General features: G+C 40.3%; 1 protein-coding gene across 3 annotated transcripts in view; it reads right to left on the minus strand.

Moving 5' to 3' along the window:
* Nucleotides 1-25,938, minus strand: part of agmo (alkylglycerol monooxygenase) — a 225,284-nt gene that overhangs the window by 167,154 nt on the left and 32,192 nt on the right. For all 3 annotated transcript variants that reach the window (XR_009827738.1, XM_062062713.1, XM_062062715.1), the window contains exons 2-3: nucleotides 16,107-16,237; nucleotides 15,898-16,049 (exon numbers count right to left, since the gene is read on the minus strand). Coding sequence is in view for 2 of the 3 variants with exons in the window: in XM_062062713.1 (XP_061918697.1) it covers nucleotides 15,898-16,049; nucleotides 16,107-16,237 (283 nt within the window). In the remaining variant the exon portion in view is untranslated. The remainder of the gene's footprint in view (nucleotides 1-15,897; nucleotides 16,050-16,106; nucleotides 16,238-25,938) is intronic.

Raw genomic sequence — 25,938 nt, forward strand, 5'->3', positions numbered from 1 at the left:
GGGAGCAGCGAGCCGGTCTAGCATTAGCCAGGTTTTAGTGCCTGAACACAAAACTAAAACTGGCAAAAATTCTAGAAAATGGGTGCCTGGAGAAGATTGACGCGTACGAGCGTTTTAGAGTGTATGCAAAGTACCAAAAAATGTGTGCATGTTGGCAGGCCTGCAAGAGGCACACACATTTTAGATCTCAACATGGTGTGTCAGTATTGTATCTGGGTCAAATGGCAGGAAAGGCCACAAAAGCGGCGGTTTGGGCGCCGGAGTTTTCCGTCAATGGAGAATCCTGAATTTTGACTGCGATCCTGGCGTCTGGCGAGAGTGAAGCCAAGTATAAAAAAAAAACGCCTTCTCAATAATGAAGACATCAGCATGGATGGTAGACTGCCTCTCAAAGTGTTTCCACTTAATTACGCTCACGTCACGCTTTCATGTGGCGGCCGCCAGAGAGAAACTAGGGGAAAAAAAAAAAAAAGTGGGGAGGCCATAAAAGTGTTTAAGCAAAAAATGGTGTTTTACATTGTGGATTATAACTGCTTCTCATCCCAGTGGAGGATGCAAATCTTTTTGCAATTTCATATTGGACGCTCTCCATATCATGAAACATTAAGATTTATGGCTTGCATGCTTTGACATGAAGGGAAGTTTGGAAGTTTCAAACAAAACCCGGTGCAGAAAAGTACAGTAAAAAGTACAGTTAATAAAGAGCGGAGCTTTGCCAAGGCAGAATAATCCCAATAAGTATTTATTATCGACAGATTTGTGTTCATTATTTACTGAAAAATAATACAACTTGAAGTAAACACCATGTGTCACTTTAGATGCACTGTAAAAAAAAACTGGCAACTCAGTTACTAGAATTTTACCACAAAATGTACGGTGGCTTTTACACTAAATTACTGTAAATTGAAAAATTGTTTATCGTTAAATCTGATGTATATTTTTTTTACAATGTATATATTTGTTTAGAATTTCATTTTATCAAAAATATTCTACTTATATTTTATTAAAAACACGTAAATCATGCAGTCCATTTTCAGCTTTCAATGAAGTTATTCTGAAAGTCAAATTTAAAATGTGGATCCGCAATAAGATTTCATAGATTTTTCTTTGGATTAATCTGCAATTCTAGTAAGCTTTTGGTTATAATCAATTAAATGTTTTGGGATAAAACAAAATGTGTCCTTCGCAGAGGTTAGGCGAATTAGGCGACTTTATCAAATAACCGGTGAGGGTATCCTGATCTGTAATATAATCGGTATCGGTACGATATCAAAAAACAAAACAAAAAAACATATCAGCCTGCATCGAAAACTTCCAATATAAGAAATGCAATACATGCAAGCAGTCTGTTCTGCTCCCACTAACGTCGCATCTTGCTAGTTTAGTGGAAAAGATAACAGGTTGTCTCCATTTGAGAGCTTTTTAGGAGTCTTTACTTCAGAACAGTGTATAACTGAACATAAAGTATTACAATACTTGTATTAGAAACTAAGTAATTTCTCTGTAACATCCCGACATGAAACAAATGCGCTAGCTCGATGCTACGCCGTATCCATGCTACTAATTAGCATTAGTGATTTTACATGGCGATTTCAACACCTCCAAATTTGAAATATAAAACTACAACTAAGATGCTTATTACAATCAAACAGCTGGTGTGTAATAGGTACAATACTTACAGTATAAACACTGAGGACTCAACAAAAGATATGACTGGCACTTTTAACATAATGGCAAAGACTACTTCCTGACTAAGCAACACACCTAGAACAAACTACATGAATGCATACTTTCAAATATACTCAGATGTAAAAAAATAATAATTAAATAAACATATATACAACTAAAAAATTTACAGTCCATCCTAGATTTCGTTTAAGCAATTCTATCCAGCATGCAGAGTCCATGTGATCACATGTCACTTGATCAATAGTTTTCTAACTTTCCTCATTACATAATACATCAAACGTACAGTATGTACCATAATATTCGTGCTGATGTTGTCAGATCGATATCTTTATAGTCAAGGCTGCAATATCAGTATCATCCATCCATCCATCCACAGATGTAAAAAAAAAAGTTGCATTCGCACACCCCTAACAATCTGAGTTATTGTATTTGTCGGACCATAGGGCGCACCAGATTGTAATGTGCAGTGCCGATGAGCGGGTCAACTCAGGTCTCTTTTCATACAAAAGGCGCACCAAATTATAAGGCGTTTTGAAGGGGTCATATTATGTATTTTTACATTAAAGATACAATTCTTTGTGGTCTACATAACATGTAATGTTGGTTCTTTGGTCAAAAAGTTGCATCGATTATATTTTACAGACCATATTCAAGCCGCATTCTTTAGAATGCGTCGTTTTGTGGGCGGTCTTATTTACGTGCCTCCACTTTGACAGCGTCTCCTTCCCGTCATCCATGTTGTAGATTATAGCTCTTCCATTGATTGATTGAAACTTTATTAGCAGATTGCACAGTACAGTACATATTCCGTACAATTTGTAGAGCATTCACGTAATGCTCTCTTAGTATATTGTACCTTGGCAGCCACCGTATTTGTTATTGTGTACTGCGCATGCGCAAGCCGGTTCTTTTCTATATATGCTGTGAGATCAACCAGTACGACTGACAGCTGTACCAGCGAGTTGAGAATAAACACCATCACTCTATAAAGTATTTCCCTCCGTCTGGTCATTCAACATGGTGTCAGAAGTAAACGCGGACACTTTGGGACTTGCAGTTTGACACGGAGCACACAGCTACATCAAGTAAGAACTCCGGACCGTTTCTAACGTTGCTAACGGCTATTCCAATGCGCGCCGTGCAACATGTCAGATGGCTTCCGCAGACCGGACCCTCTCGTCTTTGATGAACACATTGCAGAGAACTGGCGAGTGTTTGAACAAGAATATGATATTTTCATCGCGGCGGCACACTATGACAAGCCGGCCCGCACACTAGCCTACATTCTCCTCAATCTAGCAGGATCAGAGGCTATTGAGAGAGAAAGATCGTTTGTTTACACGCCGGAACTGAGAGGACCCGCCGTTGACGGCGTACCAGGGCCGGTCATCACTCGGGCTGAGTCAAAAGAGGACCCCGAATGTTTAAAGAGGAAATTTCGGGAGATCTGCAGTCCCCAAGTAAACATCACAATGGAGAGACATAAATTCAACACAAGGTCCCAGATCCAAGGTGAGACAGTTGAATCATATACCACAGATTTAAGGATTAAAGCAAAGAGCTGCAACTTTGGGACATTACAAGATGAGCTCATCCGTGACAGACTGGTCTGTGGCATAAATGATGATAACATGAGAAAAATCTTGCTACGTGATAGTGAGCTAACTCTAGCTAAGGCAGTCTCCTTATGTAAAATGTATGAGCAAACTGAGCAACACACAAGGACATTATCATCGCCACATACTCCTACTAGTGTTGACAATGTGCAGTACAAATGTGGAAGGAGGCAGAGATTTGAACTGCGGCAGAGGCCACAGACAGAAAGAGCTGTACAACCTATTGTCAGCTGTAATAATTGTGGTGGTAGCCATTATGCCAAAAGAGACACTTGCCCGGCTTTTGGTCAACAGTGCCATGTTTGTAAAAAATGGAACCATTTCAGGAAATGCTGCAGATCAGCGCAGAGATACTCAAGGACACAGTTTTCCAGGGAATCCGTCCACCAAGTCGAAATGGATCAGGCCACAGGTAACGCTACCGACAATGAGACATTCTGTATTGATGGAATAACACCAGTGGTCACAGACAAAACAGACTCTAACGTGCTGAAAAAAAGTGTAGCATTCGCAACTATACACATTAATGACAAGCCCGTCGAAATGAAAGTCGATACAGGGGGACAATGCGATGTCCTATCCTATGATGCCTTCAAACATGTGGAGAACGGGGAACTAATTGACCGTTCAATAATCATTAACCTTGTCGCATATGGGGGAAATCTGATTAGCACCTTGGGCTCAGTATTTTTGCAATGTAAACTAGCAGGTCAGCAACATGCACTACAATTCCACGTCGTGGAGAAAAATGTCCAGCCACTACTAGGCCTACAAGCAAATCTGCGCATGAAGCTGGTGACACTGAGCAAAGACGTTCACCAACTCAGTGTGGATAAAGATGCCAACTTGCCACATAAAATATTCACTGAGTATGCAGATCTGTTTAAGGACGAACTTGGCAAGTTACCGGTGACATACTCCATGAAACTGGACCCTGTGGTGCACCCTGTTGTCCGCCCAGCACGCCGCATCCCTGTAGCCATGCAGGACAGAGTGAAGGCAGAACTTGAGAGGATGGTAGGCATTGGTGTCATCACTCCCGTATCTGAGCCAACTGAATGGGTGTCATCCATGGTAGCAACAAACAAGAAGCAGTCAAAGGATATAAGAATCTGCATTGATCCCAGAGACCTCAACACAGCTTTAAAGCGCCCCCATCATCCGATGCGTACAGTTGAGGAGGTGGCATCACAAATGGCGAACGCAACATTGTTCTCCGTTTTAGACGCTAAAAGCTCTTTCTGGCAGATCTCCTTGGATAACAAGTCTTCCCTGCTAACCACATTCAGCACACCCTTTGGACGCTACAGATTTCTCAGAATGCCGTTTGGAATAAATTCAGCCAGCGAGGTATTCCAGTGCACAATGGAACAGATTTTTGATGGTTACCCCTGTGCCATCATTGTAGACGACATCATCGTCGGAGGCCGTACTGAGGCAGAGCACGACGCAAACCTGAAGAGGGTGCTTGATCGCGCACGCACGGTTAATCTGAGGTTAAACCCCCTCAAATGTAAGTTCCGGCTGACAGAGGTCAGTTATGTCGGCCATGTGTTCACTAGTGAGGGCCTGAAAGCGGACCCTGAAAAGACCACAGCGATTACAGAGATGCCTGTTCCTGAAGACATCACGGCTCTACAGCGATTTCTAGGCATGATCAACTACTTAGGAAAATTTGTGCCAAATCTGAGTGAGTTGTCTTCCCCTCTGAATCAGCTGACCCGCAAAGACACTGTGTGGTGCTGGCTGAAGCAACACCAGGATGCCTATGACACACTAAAAAAATGTATTTCCAGTCCGCCTGTCCTGTCGTACTACAACGTCGACCTACCAGTCACGCTCACATGTGATGCTTCACAACACGGGCTGGGGGCAGCGTGTCTACAAGGGGGCAGACCAATTGCCTACGCGTCAAGGACAATGACTCAAACAGAGACACACTATGCCCAAATTGAGAAAGAACTTCTGGCAGTTGTGTTTGCATGTTCACGATTTAATGATTACGTCTACGGAAAGCCAGTCACCATTGAAACTGACCACCAACCTCTGGTCACAATCATCAGAAAGCCGATCTACACAGCGCCTGCACGACTTCAACGTATGATGCTGCAGCTGCAGAAATATAACATTGACCTGGTTTACAAAAAAGGGAAACAGATGTATCTGGCTGATACTCTGTCACGCGCCCCCAGGGCATCCACACTTGAGCATGTGAACGAGTTAAACGACTTTGAAGTGATGTCATTCAGCCGAATCTCATCCAGCCGCCTAGACGAACTAAAGAAACACACAGCAGAAGACTACCTACTACAGACCCTCTCTTCCGTTATCAGACACGGATGGCCTGCTAAACAGCACACTGCCCCACTGTCCATCAGTCGATTCTTCCCGTTCAGAGATGAACTTATCATCGAGGAAGGGGTCATCATGAAAGGTCACAAACTTGTCATTCCCCAGTCACTACAGACAGTTTACACAGACATTATGCACAGAGGACACCCAGGAGCAGAGTCCACTAAACGTAGAGCCTGAGATCTAGTGTTTTGGCCCAACATGAGCAGAGACATTGACAGAGCAGTACTCTTGTGCTCTGTTTGCAACAGCCAGAGGCACCATCAGCAGAAGGAACCACTGCAGCCACATCCAGTTCCTGACTTACCATGGTCTATAGTGGCAACCGACATCTTTGAATGGGATGGCAAGCATTTTCAGGTGCTCGTAGACTCATACTCTGGCTGGTATGAGATCGACCTTCTCAAGGACATCACATCAGCAACAGTCATCACAAAGCTGAAAAGACACTTCTCTGTAGACGGCTCCCCCCACCTTCTCATTTCAGACAATGCCAGGCAGTATACGAGCCAGAAGTTCAGAGATTTTGCTGCACAGTGGGACTTAAATCACGTAACCAGCAGCCCTGAGTTCCCACAATGCAACGGTTTGGCTGAAAGGGCAGTGCAAAGTGCTAAACAACTGATGGAGAAGTCAAAGAGGGACGGCACAGATGCGTTCCTCAACCTTTTGAACCTAAGGAATATCCCTCGTGACGCACAGCTTGGCTCACCTGCACAGAGACTAATGTCAAGGCAGACCCGCACTACCCTCCCCATCAGCAAACAGTTACTGCAGCTAGCCCCTCTCAACACTCAACTAGTCACAGCTCAGCTACAGAAGAAGAGGCTCGCCCAGAAGCTGAGTTTTGACAAGACCAGCCGCCCTTTACGACCACTGCAGGAGGGCGAAGTCGTCAGGATGCAGACTCCCCGGGGGTACGATCGCATGGGCACGGTGGGAAAGATCTGTGAAGAGCCACGGTCTTACATCATCCAGTCTGGAGGCAAGGACTACAGGAGAAATCGCAGACACCTGTTGCCTGTTGCCGAGCGACCCCCAGATCAGCCTGACAGTGCCGACTTGCAGCCCTTCAATCCAGCTGTCTATGGAGCACCTCCTCTCTATGATGAGGGACGAGGAGACCCTCTGGACATTGAAGACCCTCATGACATTGAACCTTCCCAAGTCCAGGTACCTGTATCTCCACTGCCCACACACTCTGGTAAGAGTCCATACACAACACGCTTCGGTCACACTGTCAGGCCGAACCCTAAATACAAGGACTGAGTATTGAAAGAAAAAATGGAACATTGTCAGAGAGTATTGTGAAAATTGTTGTTCTTTGTGTTTTGAGCTAAAGAAGGGGGATGTAGAGCATTCACGTAATGCTCTCTTAGTATATTGTACCTTGGCAGCCACCGTATTTGTTATTGTGTACTGCGCATGCGCAAGCCGGTTCTTTTCTATATATGCTGTGAGATCAACCAGTACGACTGACAGCTGTACCAGCGAGTTGAGAATAAACACCATCACTCTATAAAGTATTTCCCTCCGTCTGGTCATTCAACACAATTGACCACTAAATGGCAACACCCGTTACTAAGTTTTTGAACTTGTTTAAGTCGGGGTCCACGTTAATCAATTCATGGTAGCCAGTCTACTGACATATATAAGTTAGAACTACACGCTACTTTGTATTAGAAATGGAGACAGCGGAGGATGAATGCTTCAAAACAAGAGGATAAAGAAAAAAAGAGTTCGGCGGAAGTGCGCAAAGTTGGTTTTGCATAATATTGCGAAACAAAATGGCAGTTAATGTCTCGTAATAGATACCATTTTGGGGTACTTATACACACCATAATAATGTATGTTTAAGTATGTTAAAGTATAGCACGTCTGACTACGGTAGCCGTGATTTTCTGTGTTCCATCAAACGGTGCGGTTTCGTATCTTACCAATCGTACTAAAACATTTTGACAGATTTTTGAGCGCAATGTGTAATGTTCTATATTCTCAATGAAACATCAAAGTTTTGGTGTTAATTGCTGACAGGTACTTGCTAGTGTCATTTATCAAACAGGCGTCAACCTGCAGTCCACACGTATCTCTTATGTCTCATTGCCATCTACTGGTCACACTTATTACACCATGTACCAAATAAAACTGCTTCGAGGTCGGTGAGCACAACCAGAATTAATACGTATATTAGGCGCACCGGGTAATAAGGCGCACTGTCGATTTATGAGAAAGTGAAAGGATTTTGAGTGCGCCTTATAGTCCAAAAAATACGGTACTTAAACTTGATTATTAAGCTAAGAAGTAAGATTTAATCTTCTAATTTAGGGTTAGGTTATACTTTGCATTTTAGTGAAATATTCTTCTAAAAGAGACAAACTACTTGCAGACGTGCTTCGGCCACCATTTATGTTTACTGTGATGCTGTGGGAGGATTATATACAGCGTGTTGCCGTGACATTGCACAGCCCCCCGGAGACTCTCCATGGCCAGCAAGCAGCTGCACTTACGCAGCGTAGATCACAAATGATGGCTTTCTCGGGAACATCTAGCAAAGCATCTTCCTCCTTCACCTCCTCCTCCTTCTCCTTCCTCTCCTCCTCCTCGCACAGAGGGCAACTAAATCTCCTTTTGACAGCTATTTATCATCCGCTTACTTTGTAGTTTTTTGTCAGCAGGACATGGGTGGATATACATGCACGTTCACTGCTCTGACAACTCAGCACTTTTAGCATTTTTGCTAAATCTAGACGTAATGGAAATATTGGGGTGCAAAAAAACATCGGTTCACATCCATATCGCGTTTAAATAATCCCTAAATTATTTTCAAAAATAAGATAAATATACAGTATATATACACACACATATGTATGTATACGTACACTCACACACACTTGCCTGGATTTCAAATGACCTCACCGAGACCCTTTCTCAAACCCGTCACTTTCCCGGCTTCAAAATAAAAGCATGACGCTATACATTCGGTTTAACTACATTTACAAAATAAAAACACTACGGTCATGGTTTCTCAAAAGGGAGGGGCACCGGATCCGGTACTTTTTTGGCACCGACCAAAACCAGCTGGTACTACCGGGCACCGATTCACGAAAGATCCAGCGGTGCCATGTTTTGGTGCCTGGGTTGCGCGTGACGTCACGTCTGTTTGAATTAAAACAGCCGATTTCAAAGCGGACATGCTCTGAGTAATCTTGCAACCCATCAAAGTTTCATGACAAAAACCCAACCGTGCCAAATAGAAAAACAAAAAAGGTCTTATTTTTACTCCTTCCTCTTTTGCTCATTTGTTTTTAACTTAATTGCCTCCATGGACCACGATAACATATTTTCCAGATGGTTAAAAGAAAGCACATGGAGCCAGGTTTTATTTTGTGCAATAATAGATAACACTACATTGTTGTAGTTAAGCGTTTTTATGTTGAAGAAATTTGAAAAACAATTGACATGTTACTGTACAAATAATTGGATATTGTTTTGATATATTTGATGATCGATCGATAGACAAATAAATGTAACATTTAAACAGTTTAAGATTTCATTATTAAACAAAAACATTTTTTACATGAACACACACAAAAGTACCAAAAATTGGTATCGTTTAGTACCGGTATCGATTCCCACGTACCAGGAGTACCGTATCGATTTAAATGTTAAAAAGGTACCCATCTGTATTTGTCAGAGCTATTTTGTAATGTTATTCTGTGATATTTTCACCTAAAGAAATGCTAGTAAATCAGTTGAGGAATATGTGTAATTTATTTTACAACATGTTCTGGTTGAGTCCTCAATTACATTATGATTACCAGGCTGAATTAAACATTTTATTAATTAAAAGGGAAGGTTCAAAAATTGCAATGCAGAAATATGAAGACCATTAACTTGTACAACATATACCATACAGAATATCTTGCTATTAGGTAGAAATATCACGGATTACAGCTGGGATAGGCTCCAGCCCCCGGGACTCCAAAAAGGGACAAGCGGTAAAAAAAAGATGGATGGATATTACCAAACATCTTCTACAATCAAAGCATGATCATAACAATCCACATTTTGTGTTATTTATTCGTGAAACTGTTCTTTAAACATGAAAGTGTAGCTCCTCTGAATGCAAGTGCTCCTAAAGCAGGAATACAAATTCTGTATTTGTACACAATCTGGCAAGACACAAACAGACAGTAAGCATTTTTTTATTATTGTCATCAAATCATGTTTGTCCTTTTTGTGTTGAGCTGTTTAAACAACAGCTCAACATTAATTGTCCGTTCATAGTGTTAAAACTTAAAAATGATCTGTCTAGGGTACACTTATTAATGATGAAAAATTGTGTATATCTGCGATTAATCGCGATTAATTTTGAGTCAACTATGAACAATGCGATTAATCGAGAATAAATATTCTAATCTCTTTCGATAGCCCTAATATATATTGTGGAGCATCACAATACCCCCGAAGAGGTGAGACTAGGCAGACGGCCAGCCATCACAATGAGAGTATGCACCAGGCGGTCAAACTACGCCAACCTCTGGGTGTGGTCATTGAAGGCAAGTACATCCCCAATTCTATTCTCAATCAGGTTGATGTGTGGCCACCTGCCCAAGGGCAGCTGTGTCATGTTGGCAGTCACTGTGTTTGATTAAATAGGACCTCAGTGACTCATTGTGTGGCTGGCTCCCTGCTGGGAAAGGTCTGCTCCCATCGGGGGGTAAGTGTGTTGCTCCACTGAAATGTAGTTTGTAGATTAGTCTGCTAAACATGTAATATGTTGGATTCATTGAATGCTGTGATTTATTGAACTTTGTGCTGATCAGAGATTTCTCTGCTCTTTGTTCCAGGCAATTTAGGAGACCTGATCAACGCACGAAAAATGCAATAATTTGTTTGTTTAAATGGAAGCCCCAATCGGGAGGAATTTAAGTTAACCTGCATTCAGAAAAGTTACTGAATAAAGCAACGCTGCTGCGATTGAAACTTAACAGAACTGTCTCTGGGAGGTTGGTTTGGGCCCGTACATCACTATATATATATATATATATATATATATATATATATATATATATATATATATATATATATATATATATATATATATACACTGTATACACACTTACATATACACCTATATACATACACACAGTATATTATATAATACAATATTATATAATACAATATTATATAATACAATATTATATAATGTGTATATATATATGCAAACGCATTTGGCCACCCATCCAAATGATGAAAAAATCAGGTGGGGCGGGGTTAAGAGAGGAGGAGTATATTTATAGCTAGAATTCACTGAAATTCAAGTATTTCATATATATACATATATATACATATATATACATATATATATATATATATATATATATATATATATATATATATATATATATATATATATGTATACACATATATATATATATATATATATATATATATATACACACACACACATAAATATAATATATATATGGGGACGGCGTGGCGAAGTTGGTAGAGTGGCCGTGTCAGCAATCGGAGGGTTGCTGGTTACTGGGGTTCAATCCCCACCTTCTACCATCCTAGTCACGTCCGTTGTGTCCTTGGGCAAGACACTTCACCCTTGCTCCTGATGGGTGCTGGTAGCGCCTTGCATGGCAGCTCCCTCCATCAGTGTGTGAATGGGTGAATGTGGAAATACTGTCAAAAAGCTTTCAGTACCTTGAAGGTAGAAAAGCGCTATACAAGTATAACCCATTTATCATTTAATATATATATACACACACACACACACACACACACACACACACACACACACACACACACACACACACACACACACACACACACACACACACACACACACACACACACACACACACACACACACACACACACACACATATATAAATATAAATACTTGAATTTCAGTATTCATTTATTTACACATATACACACATAACACTCTCTACTCATTGTTGTATTTGAAAGTGCAATGCTTTGCAGCCAATAGCACAGCCTTTGAAGGAGCGTAGGTACGGGCAGTGTAATATTCTGGGTTGGAGTCAATAACCAGGCGAGGTGACGAAGTTACGTCTCTTTACTTCATACTTCAGAACAGACTCCCACACTTGCCGTCAGGGTGCGCAATACAACGTAAACCGTTGGCCAACCAAAAAGTAACTACAGAACACTATACGGTATAGTGTTCTGTGGTTACTTTTTGGTAACCACCTTTTTGGTACAAGTAACCACAGAACACTATACGGTATAGTGTTTTGTGGTTACTTTTTGGTTGGCCAAGCGGACGTAACGACAGGCTGTCCTCACTAAGGTCCGACGGACCTGGAGGGGGCGTGCCTTAAGTCCGGCTGGAAATCGGGAGAAATTCGGGAGTATGGTTGTCCCGGGAGATTTTCGGGAGAGGCACTGAAATTCGGGAGTCTCCCTGAAAATTCGGGAGGGTTGGCAAGTATGCGTACAGTACCCACAGATTTTCATGGAATGGGCATCTAAGCCATACATCACCAAGTCCAATGCAAAGCGTCGGATGCAGCGGTGTAAAGCTCATCGCCACTGGACTCGAGGGCAGTGGAGATGCCTTCTCTGGAGTGATGAATCACGCTTTTCCATCTGGCAATCTGATGGACGAGTCTGGGTTTGGAGGTTGTAGGAGAACGGTACATTTCAGGCTGCGTTGTGCCGAGTGTGAAATTTGTTGGAGAAGGAATTATGATGTGGGGTTATTTTTCAGGAGTTTGCCTTGGCCCCTTAGTTCCAGTGAAAGGAACTTTGAATGCTCCAGGATACCTAAACATTTTGGACAATTTCATGCTCCCAACCTTGAACCGTTTGGAGTGGGCCCCTTCCTCTTCCAACATGACTGTGCACCAGTGCACAAAGCAAGGTCCATAAAGACGTGAATGACAGAGTCTGGTGTGGATGAACTTGACTGGCCTGCACAGAGTCCTGACCTGAACCCAATAGAACACCTTTGGGATGAATTAGAATGGAGACTGAGAGCCAGGCCTTCTAGACCAACATCAGTGTGTGACCTCACCAATACACCTTTGGAAGAATGGTCCAAAATTCCTATAAACACACTCTGCAACCTTGTGGACAGCCTTCCCAGAAGAATTGAAGCTGCAAAAGGTGGACCGACATATTGAACCCTACGGGTTAAGAATGGGATGGCACTTCAAGTTCATATGTGAGTCAAAGCAGGTGGCCAAATAATTTTGGCAATAGTGTATATATACACATCTACACACCCATTTTTTAAAATAAAAATTACAAAATAAAAAATAAAAAATATGTTTTTAGGCCATCTCCATGCAACCAAAAATATCCTTTCTAACCTGCAACCTGTTTTGAAAAAGTTTTATTACAAATATTATACCAAATAATACATTGCGAGAATCGGTTGAAATCAAGAATCGTATTGAATCTAAGCGCCACCCCAGGAATCAGAATTGGATCGAATCATTAGGTGCCCAAAGATTCACACCCCTAGTAAAAAAATAAAATGCTAATTTTAACACTACTGTATCAATAAGCAACGCATCAGAAAATAACTTACAATTTGAATTTGCACTTTTACCTTTTTTTCATATTGCATGACCCTTACTATCTAGAAGTTCTTGTCTCTTGTGGTCTTTTGTTCCCAATCATGGAGTATATAAATAAATGATAAATGGGTTATACTTGTATAGCGCTTTTCTACCTTCAAGGTACTCAAGGCGCTTTGACAGTATTTCCACATTTACCCATTCACACACACATTCACACACTGGTGGCGGGAGCTGCCATGCAAGGCGCTAACCAGCAGCCATCAGAGGCAAAGGGTGAAGTGTCTTGCCCAAGGACACAACGGACGTGACTAGGAAGGTAGAAGGTGGGAATTGAACCCCAGTAACCAGCAACACTCCGATTGCTGGCACAGCCACTCTATACACTTTGTTTAAAAACCTACATTATACCAACATTTTTTGTATTTAAAAAATAGTAGCAATTGTATATCAACATCTAGTTAATCACGCTTGTACTTTTGTTTACAATCAACTCAACACGATGAATTCTGACAGAGCAGTTTGCTCCCTGCCGCTATTACACCATTGGGTGTGTTGCTGCTGTGTTGTGCAATGAATGCAATAATAAATGATCATGTGGTCAAAGAGAGCATTCCTTGTTCAAGTTACACAGTTGTTATATATAATGAGTTCTGACATTTACGAAATAACAGCAGGTTGTATTACATCAAGCCTCGTCCTGTTGTTTATGGTGCCGAAAATATACAATTACACAATTTCCACACTATGTATGTGAAAATATTTGTATACGTTTTAATTAAACTTCAGTTTAATTTGATACATGTTTCCTACTAAAATGAATTAATGGAAAGAAAAACTTCAATATTGTAAATTCCAGAGTATAAGCCACTATTTTTTTTTCCTACGCTTTTATTTTTGTAATTAACAGATTTTTATGCTTATAGTTAAAAAAATAAAACAACAAAATACACTGAAATGGCTTGTTATTGGTTGTGCTATGGCACCATTTTTTGGACGAGTTCACTCACTGCAAGTGCTGTTTAGAGCTTTCAACCGAAAGTACAATTGCCGTTCTGTCTTTTAGCCGTCCATAGCGTTCTTACTGGTATGGATATTTCATTCATCCCTCCAAGCAAGTTTGTCAGTTTTACAATACAACTAAAATAATTCATACTTACTAAACCGTCCCATGTGTGATATCTGTAGGAGTGTTTTCATGCATATTTTTACGTGCTGTGCGTGCATTAGTTAATATGCTAAAACATTTACCAGTATCTGTGTTAGAATAATGAACTTACAATGGCATTCTTTTTGTATTGTTTCAGTTTCACAAATTCCTCAGTAATTCACCAGAACGTCACCGTGGAGTTATTGAGTCTGTTTAGCTGATTGAAGAGCTAGCTTCCGCAGCTCGTGGGTCCATGACGAGGACTTCTGTTTTGTTTGATCAACCGTTTTACTGCAATGTTACAGACACCATTTGGGAAACAATTAAGGTATGTAAATAAACATTTACAAAATATTTGTGTAAATAACTAAATTTCTCAACGTATGTATCTGCGGCTTACAGTCCGGGAAAAAAAAAGTTTTCTTCTAAAATTTAGTGGGTGCGGCTTATATAGTGTTGCGCTCTAAAAAGTCAAAAAAATATGGTAATATACCTGTATATATCATACTTGCCAACCCTCCTGGTTTTACCGGGAGACTCCCGGAATTCAGCGCCTCTCCCGATAACCTCTCGGAAGAAATATTCTCCCGATAAACTCCCGGAATTCAGCCGGAGCTGGAGGCCACGCCCCCTCCAGCTCAATGCGGACCTGAGTGGGGACAGCGGCGACAGTCCGTTTTCACGTCCGCTTTCCCACAATATAAACAGCGTGCCTGCCCAATCACGTTATAACTGTAGAATGATCGAGGGCGAGTTCTTGGTTTCTTATGTGGGTTTATTGTTGGGCAGTTTCATTAACGTCCTCCCAGCGCGGTAACACACAACAACAGCAGTCACGTTTTCGTCTACCGTAAAGCAGTTCGTCTGCCGTAAACAGCAATGTTGTGACACTCTTAAACAGGAACTACCATCTACTGGATAGCCTCCGGAACACTGAAATTCAAGTATTTCTTTTATTTATATGTATAATAAAATATATATATATATATATATATATATGAAATATATATGAAATACTCGAGTTGGTGAATTCTAGCTGTAAATATACTCCTCCCCTCTTAACCACTGCCCCAACCACGCCCCCGCCCCGACCACGCCCCACCCCACCCCCCACCTCCCGGAATCGGAGGTCTCAATGTTGGCAAGTATGATATATATATAAATATTTTTTTACATAAATATATAAACCTTCCAAACCTAACTCTGGCCAGGATTCGAACTCAGTACCATTGCTTTTCAACAGAAGCTCTACTGCTGTGCGCCACTTGAACGAGTAGGAAAATAAGAGAAAATTTGAATTATATTCTTATCAGTGATGGAGCAGCAAGCGGCTAGAAATAATTTCAGTATAATTATGTATGAGGGTTAGGGTGAGGGTTATTAATTGACGCAAAATGCCACCCCATGGATCACGGGGCCCTACGCACAGAGTGTGATCTGCGTTGAATGGGAAAAACATAACGTAGCTACAAACTAGCGTTGTTAAACTAGAGATGTTGGAAGATTCCCATCTTTGATGGAGTACCGTGAGCAAAGCGGTGGAACCAGTAGTAGCAGAAGTCTACAGCCAGGAAGGTGAAGCGCCAGGTCCAGGCAGAGTCCCAGGGTAGCTCCAGCAGGCGATAGTGGTCCCACACGTACATGTAGGCCGACAGCTCGATGCCCCGTATCAGCAAGCTGCAGACAACGTCATTATGAAACGCTCAGATTGAAGTGATGACCTGGAATACTCACAGTGGTAGCCTGGATATCATCCCTAATGATACAGAGATGATTCCATCACAGATGTTGTACAGCGGAGATTCTGATAGCAACATGTTGACACCCATCTCCAGGATGATCAGCCCGATGAAGAAAGGATTGGCCTGCATACACACACACAGAAATACACACACACAGACATGAATCATCAATGACAAGCATGAAAAAGAGGACATCTACTGCTGCTTTTAGCAGCTCTGCTGAGCAAGACTATTTATTTTGGAAGATGAGCAAAAACCAAGACTTTGAGGTTGCTTCCCAAAACTAGTGTGGTGGAAACAGGTCTTACTGAAAATCTTTTTTTTTTTTTGATGCTGGATGAAAAGCTCTGATCTGGAAAATTCCAATAAAAATCACTACACCACAGAGAAAAAATATTTGGCCACATGATTACTGTGATCAAATGTCGGTCCGATATCAGCAAAAATGCAAGTATCTGACTATTTTAGTGTACACAATCTCTGATAAAAGGGCTCAGATACAAAAAGTCCTGCATCGTGTTTACTTGGACAGCCAGTTAACATCTAAATGTCCTCCAATAAGCACACAAGGTCTTTGTTTTAGGCCTTTACAAAAGGTAAACATGGTAGGCTAAAGGTTACTAAGAGCTCACAGCTACACAACAGCTAAGCACACACGTAATAATGGCCTTAATTAAACAACATTTCAGTTTAAAACAGCACAATTGTCAACATAAACAAGTATCTAATAATTATAGCTGCATATTAATCATACATACCAAGTCTCCAAGGCAGAAGCGTATTAGAAAGTACCCAGTAACAAACGTGTCCGCATCACTCAACTTACTGCGTCATGAGCTAATATAAAGGTTGTATTTTTGCATCATTCCTGTGAGAATCCTGCATGTGACTTGAAGCATTAAAGGGGAACTGCACTTTTTGGGGGGGAACTTTTGCCTATCGTTCACAATCATTATGAAAGACAAGACGACAGATGCTTTTTTTTTAATGCATTCTAACTCGTAAACAAACGTAAATAAAGTCAGCTTACAACGGAGTCAATGGGAGGTTTTCTATTCTGCCCATAAATTGTAAAAGAAAATTATAGATCATAAATCGTGCCTCTCACCTTGACAGGATGAGGACATAACTCGACAAGTTGGTCAACTTTGGCATCGAATTTAGACCTGGAGATGGCGAGAAAGACACAAAGACGCTTGGTTTCACCCCCCTATTATCTTTGCCAGGATTAGGATTAATTCTTCATCTAAACAGGAATATATTAAAATTCCATCAGTCTGCATCCTAATGACAGCAGACATTGTACAGAAAGTGATTGTTTTATTGTGTTCGTTGGCTCTCATGTCTCATGAGTAATAATCCGTGGGGATGTTAAAGGAAAAAGCAAAGGTTTTTGAAATTAAAGCGCCAATGTATGCTTAAAATGAGCAACATATGTAAACATTACATATTATAAATTTGCCAGTTAGTACATTACATATATACAAACCCCGTTTCCATATGAGTTGTGAAATTGTGTTAGATGTAAATATAAATGGAATACAATGATTTGCGAATGTTTTTCAACCCATATTCAATTAAATGCACTACAAAGACAAGATATTTGATGTTCAAACTCAAACTTTATTTTTTTTTTGCAAATAATAATTAACTTTAGAATTTCATGGCTGCAACACGTGCCAAAGTAGTTGGGAAAGGGCATGTTCACCTTTCCTTTTAACAACACTCAGTAAACGTTTGGGAACTGAGGAGACACATTTTTTAAGCTTCTTAGGTGGAATTATTTCCCTTTCTTGCTTGATGTACAGCTTAAGTTGTTCAACAGTCCGGGGATCTCCGTTGTGGTATTTTAGGCTTCATAATGCGCCACACATTTTCAATGGGAGACAGGTCTGGACTACAGGCAGGCCAGTCTAGTACCCGCACTCTTTTACTATGAAGCCACGTTGATGTAACACGTGCCTTGGCATTGTCTTGCTGAAATAAGCAGGGGCGTCCATGGTAACGTTGCTTGGATGGCAAAATATGTTGCTCCAAAACCTGTATGTACCTTTCAGCATTAATGGCGCCTTCACAGAGGTGTAAGTTACCCATGTCTTGGGCACTAATACACCCCCATACCATCACAGATGCTGGCTTTTCAACTTTGCGCCTATAACTTCCTAGTCACGTCCGTTGTGTCCTTGGGCAAGACACTTCACCCTTTGCCTCTGATGGCTGCTGGTTAGCGCCTTGCATGGCAGCTCCCGCCATCAGTGTGTGAATGTGTGTGTGAATGGGTAAATGTGGAAATACTGTCAAAGCGCTTTGAGTACCTTGAAGGTAGAAAACCGCTATACAAGTATAACCCATTATAACAATCCGGATGGTTCTTTTCCTCTTTTGGTCCGGAGGACACAAAGTCCACAGTTTCCAAAAACAATTTGAAATGTGGACTCGTCAAACCACAGAACACTTTTCCACTTTGTATTAGTCCATCTTAGATGAGCTCAGGCCCAGTGAAGCCGACTGTGTTTGTAGGTGTTGTTGATAAATGGTTTTCGCCTTGCACAGGAGAGTTTTAACTTGCACTTACAGATGTAGCGACCAACTGTAGTTACTGACAGTGGGTTTCTGAAGTATTCCTGAGTCCATGTGGTGATATCCTTTACACACTGATGTCACTTGTTGATGCAGTACAGCCTGAGGGATCGAATGTCACAGGCTTAGCTGCTTACGTGCAGTGATTTCTCCAGATTCTCTGAACTCTTTGATGATACTACGGAGCGTAGATGGTGAAATCCCTAAATTCCTTGCAATAGATGGTTGAGAAAGGTTTTTCTTAAACTGTTCAACAATTTGCTCACGCATTTGTTGACAAAGTGGTGACCCTCGCCCATCCTTGTTTGTGAATGACTGAGCATTTCATGGAATCTACTTTTATACCCAATCATGGCACCCACCTGTTCTCAATTTGCCTGTTCACCTGTGGAATGTTCCAAATAAGTGTTTGATGAGCATTCCTCAACTTTATCAGTATTTATTGCCACCTTTCCCAACTTCTTTGTCATGTGTTGCTGGCATCAAATTCTAAAGTTAATGATTATTTGCAAAAAAAAAAAAGTTTTTTAGTTTGAACATCAAAAATGTTGTCTTTGTAGCATATTCAACTGAATATGGGTTGAAAATGATTTGCAAATAATTGCATTCCGTTTATAATTACATCTAACACAATTTTCCAACTCGTATGGAAACAGGGTTTGTACTTACATCATGTATATTCAACATTGATGAGGTGTTTGGATGTTTTTAAGGGCTTTATAGGCCGAATAGAGCGACTCTCATTGGTTTCATTGTTAGCTCACTTGTGCAAACATTTATTTACTATTTAGAATGCATTAAAAATAAAAACATATGTGTTCTTGTCTTCAGTAAGGATTGTGAGGGATTCCAAAAAAAGTGCGCAATTCCTCTTTAAGGAGTGGGACAGGTCAGTAGTGCATTTGTCACTCCCACTTAAAGTGAAGGATGAGGCAAAAATACAACCTTGCTTGCATGCATATTACTTACATATACAAAGTCTCCAAGGCCTAAGTGTATTAGAGAGTGTCCAGTAACAAATGTGTCCGCATTATTGAACTTACTGCTTCATGAGGTATTGTGGCCAATTTGTGTCGCCATATTATTAAAAATTACCACTCCACTTTAACTTAAAGACAACATACTGTTAGTCCATTCTAGAAAGTTAATAATAAATAGGTTGGGGGTTTTCATACCTACCAATAGGCCCTTTTCCACCGCAGGAACTCTTACAGGAACTTTCCAGTTTACCTGGGTAAATAAAGTTCCCCCTGTATTTCCACTAGGGGTGTGGGAAAAAATCGATTCGAATTCGAATCGCGATTCTCACGTTGTGCGATTCAGAATTGATTCTCATTTTTAAAAAATCGATTTTTTTTATTACATTTTTTTTTTTTTTTTTTTTTTAATTAATCAATCCAACAAAACAATACACAGCAATACCATAACAATGCAATCCAATTCCAAAACCAAACCCGACCCAGCAACACTCAGAACTGCAATAAACAGAGCAATTGAGAGGAGACACAAACATGACACAGAGCAAACCAAAAGTAGTGAAACAAAAATGAATATTATCAACAGCAGTATCAATATTAGTTACAATTTCAACATAGCAGTGATTAAAAATCCCTCATTGACATTATCATTAGACATTTAGTTTATGAGATGCGATGCAAGTGTAAGCCACTGCGACACTATTCATTTTTTTTTTATTTTTTTTTATTAATGTTTGTAATGATAATATCAATGAGGGATTTTTAATCACTGCTATGTTGAAATTGTTACTAATATAGATACTGTTGTTGATAATATTCATTTTTGTCTCACTACTTTTAGATTGTTCAGTGTCATGTTTGTGTGTCCTCAATTGCTCTCAATTGCTCTGTTTATTGCTATTCTGAATGTTGCTGGGTCGGGTTTTGTTTTGAAATTGTATTGCATTATTATGGTATTGTTGTGTCTATTGTTTTCATAAAAAAAAAAAAAAAAAAAAAAAAAAAAAAAAAAATCGTTTTTGAATCGAGAATAGTGTTGAATTGAAAAAAAAAATTGATTCTGAATCGAATCGTGACCCCAAGAATCGATTTTGAATCGAATCGTGGGACACCCAAAGATTCCCAGCCCTAATTTCCACCAAAAAATACCCGGGTAGATTTTGTTCGTATTGGAACCTTTCGGAGTGGGACATCTAGAAGGTACCCGGAACATTTTCAGGGGTGGGCTGCGCTGTCAAACGTTGTTTGGTTGAACACACTTGGGGGCATTCCTAAAACTTCACTTTGAAACACAGGACCAACATTGGAGATACGCGGCAACTTGTTTATTTCTTATTTCTTGTGTATTTATATCACAACAAACTTGACAACGAAGAGAAAGAAGAACGAAAGGAGCTTTCGAAATGCAGGAACTTTTGTGGGGCATCTTTGTGCTGAAGAACGCTGATCAGTGGAACTATTTTGGAGTGTTTTTTACTCAGCTGTTGTCTTTCAACTATATGCAGTTTATTGTTGTTTATTATTTTTACAAACTTAATTTCGATACGCAAAGCTACAAGACCTGGACGAACTCTTTTAAAAACGTACTTACAGCGGAGAATGAAGCCGGACTCGAAGCAACGACCTCAGCTGCTTACTACTCTGACTTTGTTGGATAAATGTGAAATTAAGGAGGCAGCACACGAGTGGAACTAAGGTAAATAACAAAAAATATTAACTATTTACTTTATTACATGTTGTAAAAGTAGTCAGTGACACTCCATTTGTGTAGTTATTAGCCTCAACCTGCGTGAACAGAATGCTAATGCTAACAAGCTAACGCTGAAGCCGATGGGTTTGTGTTGTCGGCGTGAGATAAACACTAAAATGTATTATTTATATATTGTTATTTACAACTGAAATGGACCAAAAGGAATTGCCTGATGAATTAATCATTTGTCGAGGATGACGACTTTGACTGTTGGACAAGCATGACTTTTGGCCTAGTGGTTAGAGTGTCCGCCCTGAGATCGGTAGGTTGTGAGTTCAAACCCCGGCCGAGTCATACCAAAGACTATAAAAATGGGACCCATTACCTCCCTGCTTGGCACTCAGCATCAAGGGTTGGAATTGGGGGTTAAATCACCAAAAATTATTCCCGGGCACGGCCACCGCTGCTGCTCACTGCTCCCCTCACCTCTCAGGGGGTGATCAAGGGTGATGGGTCAAATGCAGAGAATCATTTCGCCACACTTTGTGTGTGTGACAATCATTGGTACTTTAACTTAACTTTTTATGAATAATACAGTACACTTTATTTTTTTAATTATATAGTTTTGTATATTATTGCTTTGTATTTCATTTACTTACTTTTTAATAAAAGAACTGTGGCCTATTTTTATTTACATTTTACATTTAGACCACTCCTCCATACATCACCAGCCTGAATGGTATAAACTAGCCTGAACTGTGAAAAAACACTTCCGTAGGAACCTCTAGTTCCTGGAACTAGAGGTTCCTGTGGAAAAGAGCCTATTGTTGTCCGACTAATTTTCACCATTTCTAAAATTCCACACCACAAAATAATATGCTATTCCAGATCAAAATCAGTATGGGTCAGTACTCAAGGCTCCAATATCGGTGAAAATGTTGAGTCCTCACTTTTACAGGAAGACCTTCTACAAGATTTGCGTGTTTTGTGGGGTCAAAAGTGACTGATGTTGGACCGGTTCTATTTCTTCCACATTAAACTCCTCCAAGCATGTCTTTATGGACCTGGACTGTGCACTGGGAACGGAAACGGGCCTTTCCCAAAGTCCACAAAGTCGGGAAGATACAGTTGTCCACAACGTCTTGCTAGGACAAAGACCTAAAAGACTTGTAGTCTCATGATGCATTCACTGTCTGAAAAGTACAATTTGAACCAACAGCCACAGCTGTTAATTTGACGAAAACCGTACTGGAAATGTGAATGTAAAAGATCCTGGCGATGGCGTGAGTGGACGGTGTTTAGCCTTCAAAGCGCGCACGATTAAACAAATGGTGAGGAGAAAGAAAGGCGGCGATGTCATGCCTCCCTTTCTAAGCGTGCTGGAAACATGTAATAACATCTTAATGGTTCTGTCAAACATGGAACAAATTAGTGCGGGACAGGGTGAGCAAACAGGTCATGCCTGCGAGCTGCTCAGCTTTATCTGCCAGCCACTTAGCCGGCACCACACATGGACCTGAAGAGTGCTGGTGTGTTCCTATTTTTTACGCGTATGCGTGTGTGTGTGTGTGTCGCCAGGGAGTCGTGATCGCACGCTAAATTCCAACATCTGGTCGCAGCCTGCAGAGCTGCAACCAACAAGCAGCCTCACGTCAGAGTCAAAAGTCCTCTACCAGGCAGTTTAGTTTTGCACACATTTTTTTAGGGGATGTTTTTATTGCAGAACGCAGCAAAGGGTAGAAAAATAACTTATTTTGGATTCTTTTTTTGGTTTTATCGCATGTGGTAGCGCGGCTAAAAAGGGTGGAGCTACACAAAAAAGTAGACTTGGAATGGTTAAACAAAAACAAAAAAACAAGAAAAGATTGTTGTCCTTTTCGTGTGGCCTTCCTCGTCTTTGTTCTAGGCTATTCAAAGTGCAGCCCTGGGGACATTTCGGGCCCGCAGCTCCTTTTTACTGGCCTTCTGCAAATTGTGAGAATAACTTTCAGTCTAACTAGTTCAGTCTGTTTAGTACCACTTCAGAAAACACTTTGCTCTCCAAGTACCACCATAATGACCAACATTAAAATACAGCAGCGTGGTATCATTAAAACAAGGCAGAGGTTTTATCTAACAAGTATATTTAATATTTTTGGCCACTGAAACATTACACGCAGTTTGAACAGTAACACTGTTTGAATATAGGAAAATAAAACACTGTACAAAGTGATTCTTTGGCATACAACTAGTTGGAGCCCTCGTACTACTAGTGCACACGAACCACAGTTTGAGAATATTGATATTTTATTACAGGAGGTCCTCTGTTTACCACATCTCGCGGTTATGATGCAAAACCATAAGTTTATTAAAACCCTAAGAAGTTTGGTCCGCAAATATGAGACTGAGGGTGTAACGATTGATCGATATAATCGATAGATCGTTCTATATTCCAAAAGTTTAATTATATCGATCTTTGCAAGGCAAGTTGGCATTCCGGAAGATAGGTTTTGATCGAACATTGATAAGGCAATAAACCAATGTCATCAATACTAGGCAAGGCAAGGCAAGGCAACTTTATTTGTATAGCGCTTTTCATACACAAGGCAGACTCAAAGTGCTTCACAGACAACAAAGTGAAATGAAAGAAAATAAAAGCAAAATTAAAATGCAGACAATAAAAATAAACAGTGCGGACGTTAAAAGTTAAAAGATTAAAAGATTAAAAGATTTAGCTGAAAGCTAAGGTGAACATAAAACTCTTCAGTCTAGTTTTAAAAGTAGTCAGAGTTGGGGAGAGTCTGACATCTTCAGGAAGTTTATTCCAGCTATTTGTTGCATAGTGACTGAATGATGATCTCCCTTGATTTGAGTTTACTCTGGTAACCGCTAACAGATTGGTCTCAGAAGATCTTAGTGATCTAGAGGGCTTATATAGTGGGAGCATATCAGTGATATACTTCGGCCCTAGACCATGTAGTGATTTATATGTGAGCAGGAGGATTTTGAAATCAATTCTCTGATGTACAGGGAGCCAATGTAAGGATTTAAGAATTGGTGTAATGTGCTCACATTTTTTGGTCTTTGTTAGAACTCTAGCAGCAGCGTTCTGAACAAGCTGTAGCTGCCTGACAGTTTTTTTGGGAAGACCTGCAAGGAGACCATTACAATAGTCTAGCCTACTGGTAATAAAGGCATGTACAAGTTTTTCTAAGTCTTGAGCTGACATGAGCCCTCTAAGTCTTTTTACATTTTTGAGGTGATAGTAGGCCGATTTTGTTACTGATTTGATGTGACTGTTGAAATGTAAATCAGAATCTAAAATAACCCCAAGATTTCTGGCTTTATTTGAGGTTTTCAGGGATGGTGATTGAAGGTGTTGGACGACTTTAAACCTTTCTTTTTTTAGCACCAAAAACATTTATCTCACTTTTATCTTCATTTAGTTGTAGGAAATGTTGGCACATCCAGTGTTTGACTTGCTCAATGCACTGGCACAGAAGCTCTATGGGGCGATAGTCATTTGGTGATAGCGCTACATAGATTTGGGTGTCATCGGCATAGCAATGATGGTCAATGTTATTATTTTGCATGATTTGTCCTACTACTAGAAAAAAAGAGAACATTGGATTTAAGAACGGCAGACTTTACATGAAGTTGAGCACAAGACAATATCATAAATTACAACACAAAAACCTTTTAGCTACAGCATGTTTGCAAAAGCCATGACAATGAAATTATATAAAGCCACAACCTAACTTTAAACCCCAAAGGATGCGACGGACAGAACGGAAGTGACAGCGGCGTAAGTTACGGACGGAAGGTTAAAAACAGTGTAATAAACATTCACAGTATAGTTAAAAAAAAAGTTATTTATGACTAAAAAAAGTGTTGACACTGCTCTCGCGTTTCATTACACCCTCATGCATTTGGTCCGTGTGTCGGCAAAACTTGTCCTCGGTCTCTTCCGTTACGTCTTTATGATGTTTTGTGTTGGTAAAAATGACAGTAGCAGCACGTCAAACCACTGCTCATTTCACCTGAAGAGATGTTGGTTGCACTTAATTTTTGATATTGATATTGTATTATTTTGTGCAGAAGTAACAGGTAAATCTACTGTTAAAATGTTGGTTACTGTACTTTTACTGAAAATTGTTTGAATGTTGAAAATGTGAGCAGAAAAGGTTAATTCAAGCTAAAATGTTGGTTGCACTTTATTCATTCACTTGCTTGTTTGTGTCCATAATTAATTCATATATAATTCCCTTACAAGAAATAACAGGAATATAGGAAACTTCACCTCCAGTGTCCAGTATCCACTATTTATTTCACAGTCATTCTAGTTTGTCTTCTTTGCTAAAAAGTCACTGAATCGATTTCAACTCACTGAATCGTATCGGATCGTATCGTTTAAAAAAATATTGTAACGGCAACCACAAAGTCTGAAACGAATTGTTGTGAAACAAATCGTTACATCCCTACGAGACTGGCTCATGAACTGCGTAGTAGTGACGTAACGATAAATGGTATCGTTGATAACCTCAGTAAAACTCCCGACGGTTACTTTTACCGTTTTAAATTAAAATGACGGAAAAATC

This window comes from Entelurus aequoreus, linkage group LG11 (genome assembly GCF_033978785.1).
Source record: "Entelurus aequoreus isolate RoL-2023_Sb linkage group LG11, RoL_Eaeq_v1.1, whole genome shotgun sequence".
Classification (NCBI taxonomy): Eukaryota; Metazoa; Chordata; class Actinopteri; order Syngnathiformes; family Syngnathidae; genus Entelurus; species Entelurus aequoreus.